The sequence below is a fragment of the Mustela nivalis genome, assembly GCF_964662115.1.
Source record: "Mustela nivalis genome assembly, chromosome: 12".
Taxonomy (NCBI): domain Eukaryota; kingdom Metazoa; phylum Chordata; class Mammalia; order Carnivora; family Mustelidae; genus Mustela; species Mustela nivalis.
In genome coordinates this window covers 10,808,761-10,816,856 of record NC_139031.1, presented here as the reverse complement: position 1 = coordinate 10,816,856, position 8,096 = coordinate 10,808,761, and the positions used below count along the sequence as shown (strand labels likewise).

Genomic DNA, 8,096 nt, shown 5'->3' with positions numbered 1-8,096 from the left:
GAAAACATTTCTGTAAGCTAGGAAAGAACTGCTATGTCTTTTGAGGTCTTGGCTATTCTGAGAAACTCTGGTATATTAAGTAAATGAGGAGGGATAATCTAACTCCTCACCTAGACTTGAACACTATAGCTGAATGTTGACTTTTTCAATGGAAAAACAAACTTTAGCTCAACAAGGAAAGAGCATGAGTGGGAAGGATAAATGGGTAATTGACCACATACATCCGCTTGGCAACTCTCCCGCTTCCTTGATCTGCATATAAGGAGTATGCTGGCCACCTGGGACAGTACTTCTCTAGGACATCATATTCTGTCTCCTCCACCATGCACCTTCTCCAGCTCCTGTTGAGACCCGGCCCTGGCATCTTGGTCCTTGTTCTCTGTCTACACTTGGGGACCAACAAAGCTCAGGAAGACACGTGAGCCAAGTCTTTTTCCTCCTCACAAAAATTCCTTCAGGGAGGGCTTCTATCCTAGCCTGGAAATCTATCCCTGAAAACTTTTCAACTTCCCAGATCTCTAGTCCCAGGGATGCTTATAAACCCCAGGTCAGGTCCCACTTCTCTCCTCTTAGGAAGTCTTATCAGCTCCCCTCTATTTCCACTGGATGCTTCTGGTTGTCCATGGAAATATGGCACTCAGTGTGCATAAAGGCTTTTATTAACAGTCAGTCTTCCTCTGTGGCTCTGATCTACATCCTATCTATAGTCTACACCTTTGTTAGATTTCTGCTCAGTAAACTTTATGTTCTCACAACTTGTCTCCTAGAACAGTAGGTTTAGCAGGTCTGTGATACACAATTTTGGCAGGACTGGTGAAAGGATCAGAAGCCTTGATCATTGATCCTTGACCCCAGAGTCTGAAGTTGAGCTAGCCCAGAAGCTTAGACATTCTTCCTATTCTGAAGCCCAAAGACAAAAGCAAGGACACACCCACCCACGACCCACAGTAGGCACTAGGAGCACAGATTCAGTAGCCAAATCACTGAGGGTACATTTTTGAAGGAAGCAGGAAAATCAGGCAAATGAAGTAGGAAATGCAGCCAGGGTCTAGGAGAAGCAGGGCCACTCAGCAAATCTAGAGGGTTTTCTTCACAGGAATATGGTTTTGAGTGCTGGGTTTTTGAATTGTGATTCTGATGATACATTCTGTGGCATGACCAGATATACTGTCCTGAAGTAAACCATTCAGAGTTTTGACAAGTTGCTATAGTAGAGGCCATTGTCCTAAGAAACACTGAGTAGGGGCAGGTTCAGATACAGATGTCACCCCATGTAGCCCTGAGATGGGACAGCAAAACACTGAAATAAGCTATACTAATTAGAGTGATCAGCCATCCCCATTTGTCCAGGAATTTCTCGGAGTTAGCACTGAAAGACCCTCATCCCAGGAAGTTCCTCACTACCAGGCAAGCTGATCTGATCACTCACTCTGGCTAAGATGGTCATTTTATCAATCCCAAATTCATTTACAGATGAGAGAAATTTTGGAGACACTTAATTCTTCACACCCTTTTCTGTGCACTTAGCACTAGAGCAACTGGTAGAAGAAATGGAATATCTCTAAAATCTGAGATGCTTTACTCTAGGAAAAGGGGACCCTGAAGCATTGTAGCAAAAAACCTGAATTTCCTCCTGTCCCACCCAAAACCTAAAGAGCTCAACCAAGAGTTTCTAGGAAAGAGAAAGTAAGTCTCCTAGTCCAGAACCCAGACCTCCCTGATGGAAAAATCCTTGACTTCCCTCGGCCTCCATTTTCTTTTCCCATCAGATTGTGGTATGTGGCTTGAAAGTAGGGTATCATCTAAAGTTCCCAAATATGGCCATGTGTCCAAATTCACTGCAGACCTAAAGAAAAACAAATTCCTAGGCCCAGGAACTAAAGAAGGAGGATCTCAAGGATGACTCTAAAAATTCTTCCAGTCCATTAAGATGTTTATGGTTTAATATGATTCTGTTGATATGGAATATTCTACTAACGATAGCTTGAGCCCTCCCACATAGTGGACAATCAACAGAACCTGGAGGATTTTACTAAAAAATTACATGTAATATTGTACTTTTATTCTCTTTTAACTTATTTTTTGTCAGTGGAAAGAACAATGATGCTCAGTTTTAAATAAAGCATCAAAGTTGCTTTATTAAACAAAAGGGAGTCTGTAGAAAACAACCAAACCAAACAAGGATCAAAGATTCCCAAGGGTTGTGATGCTCAGCAAATGATTCATATGCCATCATCCCCTTCCCTTGCACCTTCCCTGTTCCCTCTGTTCTGCTCATTGTGCCCCTCTCTCGTGGACAGATCTCTGATTTCTGCTTTGCTTCTCTCTTCCCAAAACTAGCCGAGAAGTGATAAAAATGCAATTGAACATGACCTCAAATGCAAAAGAAAATGAAGAAGTCACCATGACACTTAAAGTTGCAACAGAATTAAGAGAATGTATGGTGGTAAGTAGAGACCTGGGGAAGTAAACTCATAAAACTCTGACTACTTAGGTATGAGTACAATTAGATTAATCTCTCACTTTACCATTGCATATTATACCTAATAAAATGCTGAATAGCAATCCTCATGCTCCCAATTCTCATATGTGTTATGCTACTTGAGCCTCAGAACAATCATCAGACCTTGGGGCAGATTACTATTCTCATTTTACAGATGAAGGAACCAGATGCAGACAGGTGTAGGAAGAATGAGAAGGAAAGAAGGAATGAGTAGTGAGAAAAGCACAGCTAAATGGAAGAAGAGAGGAAAAGTGTAAGGGCTGGGGGAGAAGAGGTAAGAGCTCCTCTAAGGTCCTAGACATGATTATTTGAGACGAGGGGTGGGATAGGGGGTTCTTACAAGAAAAACTGCAACCTCATCCAGTGGATTGAGGCAGGTGAACAGAAGAGCTATGTTGCAGAGAACACACAGGGTCTGATTCCCTCCTCTGCAGTAAGCTCTAAGAAGAAGCTGTGTTCATTGCCTCTCCCTCTGCCCTTTTGCTCTACCATCGGAAGTTCACTCTTGTTCCAGCCTCCTCTCCCCAACAAAGAACCCACACTCTCCTCCCTATTTCCTCCAGTTGTGGGAGGGAGTTCCAATCCCTTCACTAGATCAGAGTTCTCAAAAGGAAATGCCATGTTAAGACTCACCTGTGCATTATCGCTCCTGTTTGGCTGCTCTGGGCCATCAGGAAAAGAGGTCTGTGCAGGTTTAACCCACAGAGGCTTTTCCCCAGGAGAGTGTGTCTTCTCCTCCCTGCTGACAGACTTCTCACATGTTGTCACACACACACAATCTGCTCCTTGATAGCTACCACTGTTCTAGGCCCCACTGACTCCTCCCAGAAGGGCACTCTCTCAGGCAGCACAAGCATTTTCCTATGACAGAAGTTTCCTAACTCAAATTATTTTTATGTATGATGATTAAATCAGAAACAAAATTGGGAGCATGAACACTGTTATTCATTAGAATACATTCTAGAAATGGCCCCATACCTGTAAGAGAAAGACTTCTGATCACTGAGCAAAGAACAACACAACTGCTTTGTCAAATTTGTCTGTTTACAGTTCAAGAATATGAACCTTGTACGTTAATAGCAGGTAGGAGAGAAACCACATCATAATTTTTCAATTTTGTTTTATCATAACCACAGATGATAAAAGGAATGAGAATGTGTGCATAAAAGTCTTATGATAATGGTAGTTTCTGTTGATGATAGATAATGAAGTCCGTTTCTACCCCTGAGAAATTGTTTAATCACATGTGAAATACTTTTGTGCTACTGTAACTTTAAGGACTATGTTTTAAGGACAATGCTAATACAATAAAATAAGGCAATATTTTTAAAACCTACCCAAGTACAAGGAATCTCATAAAATAAACAATATTGTAAGTTAGAAAGAATTTATGGAGAATTTTCTTAGTTCTGACCAACCAATTTTTATTTGTAGCTTCTAATATTAAAAATATGTATGGTTACAAAAACATCATATTTTTAAATTTTTAGAAAAATATTATTTTTATATGTGTAAAGATCCTAGTATCTAATCTCAATTTTCTAACAATTATAAAACTTTTGCAAATGAATTTATTTTTGATCAAGTGAAGTATTAGAATCACAGATTTAGATGAAGTCCCAAAAGTTCATTTTCACTTTTGTTTCCTTTGCCTTTGGAGACATATCTTGAAAGAAGTTGCTGTGGCTGATATCGAAAAGATTACTGCCTATGTTCTCCTCTAGGATTCTGATGGATTCTTATCTCACATTGAGGTCTTTTATCCATTTTGAGTTTATCTTTGTGTACAGTGTAAGAGAATGGTCGAGTTTCATTCTTCTACATATAGCTGTCCAGTTTTCCCAGCACCATTTATTGAAGAGACGGTCTTTTTTACACTGTATATTTTTTCCTGTTTTGTCGAAGATTATTTGACCATAGAGTTGAGGGTCCATAGGAGTATTATGCCTTCATCAGAAAGGATGAATACCCAACTTTTGTAGCAACTGAACGGGACAGGAAGAGATTATGCTGAGTGAAATAAGTCAAGCAGAGAGAGTCAATTATGATAAGGTTTCACTTATTTGTGGAGCAAAACAAATAGCATGGAGGACATGGGGAGATAGAGAGAAGGGAGGTGAACCATGAGAGACTATGGACTCTGAAAAACAATCTGAGGGTTTTGAAGGGGCGGGGGTAAAAGGTCGGGGTACCAGGTGGTGGGTATTATAGAGGGCACGGATTGCATGGAGCACTGGGTGTGGTGCAAAAATAATGAATACTGTTATGCTGAAAATAAATAAAAAATAAATTTTAAAAAAAAGAATCACAGATTTAAAATTAAAATCAATTAGGCACACTTGGGTGGTTCAGTTGGTTAAGCATCTGCCTTTGGCTCAGGCCATTATCTTGGGGTCCTGGGATCAAGCCCTGGGTCAGGCTCCCTGCACACAATCTCTCTTTCTCTCTCTCTCTCTCAAATAAATAAATAAAATCTTTTTTAAAAATTTTGTATTTGTGGGGTGCCTGGGTGGCTCAATGGTTAAGGACTCTGCCTTCAGCTCAGGTCATGATCCCAGGGTCCTGGGATAGAGCCCTGCTTTGGGCTCTCTGTTCAGCAGGAAGCCTGCTTCCTCCTCTCTCTCCACCTGCTTCGCTGCCTACTTATGATTTCTGCCTGTCAAAATCTTAAAAAAAAAAAATTTGTATTTGTAATTGAAAGAGAACTTGTGACAAACCACAAGGCTTAAACATTTGTGGTATGGACCATTTTGCTGGTCTCATGAAGTCTAGGGAACTCTCATCAGAAAATTGCTTTTAAAAGTGTTCCTAAAATGCATTGGATTACACAGGAAAACTATCATATGGAAAAATAATGATAGCATTATCATGCCCAGCATAGAGCCTACTTAAAATTAAAAAAAAAAAACCTTTTGAAACAGTACTATTTATATTTCTTTATCAACATATTAGCCAAGAAGTCAATACATTTAAAATATAGACAAGTTAAATTTTATTTTGTAAAAAACTATATGGGATGGCTCTTGTTGCTCAGCTTGAATAAGTAGCTTCAGCTGTGCACTGGCTTTTGACAAGAAGTGGATTCCAATAGATTGGGATTTTTGTTTGAATATTCGAGTGTTGAAAACTCTTGTTTATTAAGATAACCTGTTGTAAATGCCATAAAAAGGTAAACCAGGCAAGAGTAGGTTTCTTGAAAGAAATACCAGGATCTTCAAAGTATTCTGGGTAAAATTCCAATGGTGAGAACACTTGAATTAGCTGTTTGGAGCTGACGGACTATTCGGTACATGGTTGCCAGTTACCTGGGCAAGCTTCAGGAGACAGGCAGATGGCCCCAGCCAGGACCATGCAACCCTGTGTTCAAGGTAGTGATGACTGCAGGCAATATTTTGAGATATATAAACATGTAAATTAATACTAACATACCTATGTTTCTCTTCATGATAAAATCATACACACTGCTAATGCCACTGAGGATCATTGATAACATAACAGAAGGAATACTCAATATCAGTGAGATGTTGATAAAATAAAGATGAAATTTCTTTCCATCTGAGTTCACTGGACCTGCTGGGTCTCTGAACTCTAGGATAACACCCCGTGCTGAACACTAACCAGACAAAAGCTTTCTGATGCTGCTGAAACTTATGTATCTCAAGTTGTAAAGCCCTCTCAAATTAAAAAAGGAAATTTACCATCAAGATTTCATTTGTTTATCTTACAGCCAAGTTTGGTAAGTAACTGTTTTCCTCTCACAACCAAGAAAAGAAAGACAGAGAGATGTCACTGCAATCATCAAAAGTCACAGTTTGAGAAGAACATGGTTCTGGCAACAAGACCTGGTTTGGGCCTCCACACCCAAGAGCTAAGCTGTGGTCACAAACCAGTTCCTGAAAGCCCAGTTGGGAAACCAAAGCAAACTTGCTCTTTAGATGAAGGCTGCCCCAGAATGAGTTCTGCTTGCCCTGTCAACTCACTAATTCTTCCTTTCAGAGCCCAGACCCACAGTGGTGCTAAAGCAGGAATTTGAAGATATGTTGACAGAAAACCTTCTGACTTAAACTTTAGTTCCCAAAATGATACTATAAAAGTGGACTCCACAGTGCCTCTGATCTACATCCATCCCTGCTATTTGCACACAAATGATGTTGTCCTCATCTTTCTTTGTGCTCTCTTGCCTTTCTCTCCCTTTTTTCTGCTCCCCAGACTAACACAGGGTCCTCTCTGCCCACCTCTTCCTCCACAGATTAAAGCTTACCTCCAAGGCAGCCGCCCAATGGATGGTCCTTTTAACTATGTTTACACTGCTTGTCTCTGTGAGGATTATCCAAGAACTTTCTACTGGGACTTTACGGTCAATAGTAAGTATAGGGGCCATCCAAGGAAAGAACTATCCACTAGAGCAAGGGAAACCGTAAAGAGAAATGTGACTTCGGATGTGGGGCAGAATGTCAGGACAGAAGGGTGGAGAGAAAGAAGGGAAGAAGAGGAGACAGGGGATGGGGACTATGCCCATGTCTGAAAGTTGAGGGGTTGTATGAGAAAAGCCCAAGGGAGATACACTTGCAAATGATTTGGGGAAACTGGGCCCTAGTAGGGAGGTGCCTAAAACTAGTAGAAAACCCAGGAAATGGGGTTAGAGTGTTATCAGAGAAGATCTTTGTCCTTTTCTCTTTCAGGAACTATGGCAATAGCAACAGTGGTCCACATTATTGAACAAAAAGGTATCTGCCCTAATATATCAGTGGTGCCCAGTGAAAGTAAATATTATTATACCATTTGGAACATACAGACAGTCTGATCATGCTGGAAGCCCTTGTCTAACTGCCCCCCAGGGTGATTCCTTTAAGAAAAATTGGCTGGAGTATCTGTGTGGTCTATAAAATAAACTTCTCACAAACTTCTCTGTGTTCTGTTGTGTCTTCCCTTCCAAATCTATCCCAGAGGAGCCTCAGAGCACCCAGAATTTCTAGAACTTTGTTCTCTCAAAAAAATGTTACTGAGGAGTTTATGGGTTCTCATTGTCCATTGGTAGGAAGAATGAGAGATGAAGACATAGCGATGACTCACAGAATCTGAAATTCTCTGGACTCCTAAATATTATGCCCCTTCCCTGTACCCATGCCCTGTGTTTCCTTACTGTAAGGAAAAACTCAGAAAGCTAGGTAATGTCAGGTGTTAGTGGAAAATGAAGGGCTATGGGAGCAATTAAGCACTGTTGGTGGCCTCTTTTGGAGAGCCATCTGACATTACATAATCATATTGATTCTGCAGATGCCATATGACCCATCACCTCTACAACTAGAAATGATGGTAAGAGACCCTGGGCTCCTAGGCCAATATATTCTAGCTATCAAAGAGAAAGCACCACTGAATAACCATTGTTCTAAAATATATGCCACATCTTGAACAACATCACCATAACCCTAAATGGTGTGATCTCCGAGCTATCTCTTTAGCTGCTCATTTATGAGATTTTCCCCCACATGTTGTAGGTTACCAGTAGTTTCCTGATGATACCATTAATGGCAAGCTGGTAGATTCTTTGATCATGTGCCCATTGCAACTCTTTCATTAAAAAAAAAAAAAA

The 8,096-nt window shown here is 40.5% G+C and overlaps 1 protein-coding gene across 1 annotated transcript; it reads left to right on the top strand.

Annotated features, from left to right (window-relative positions):
- Positions 1 to 224: 224 nt before the first annotated feature.
- Positions 225 to 7,410, top strand: PIP (prolactin induced protein). The gene is made up of 4 exons (XM_082691704.1): positions 225 to 418; positions 2,341 to 2,446; positions 6,753 to 6,867; positions 7,186 to 7,410. Exons 1-4 carry the CDS (start codon positions 324 to 326, stop codon positions 7,305 to 7,307), a joined length of 438 nt encoding a protein of 145 aa, XP_082547830.1. The 5' UTR covers positions 225 to 323; the 3' UTR covers positions 7,308 to 7,410.
- The last annotated feature ends 686 nt before the right edge of the window (positions 7,411 to 8,096 follow it).

Bases quoted from the DNA above. Each gene is read 5' to 3' on its own strand.
- PIP (XM_082691704.1), top strand. From the start codon at position 324: ATGCACCTTCTCCAGCTCCTGTTGAGACCCGGCCCTGGCATCTTGGTC. The intron at 419-2,340 runs GTGAGCCAAGTC...TCCCAAAACTAG, and splicing joins AACAAAGCTCAGGAAGACAC to CCGAGAAGTGATAAAAATGC. The intron at 6,868-7,185 runs GTAAGTATAGGG...TTTCTCTTTCAG, and splicing joins CTGGGACTTTACGGTCAATA to GAACTATGGCAATAGCAACA.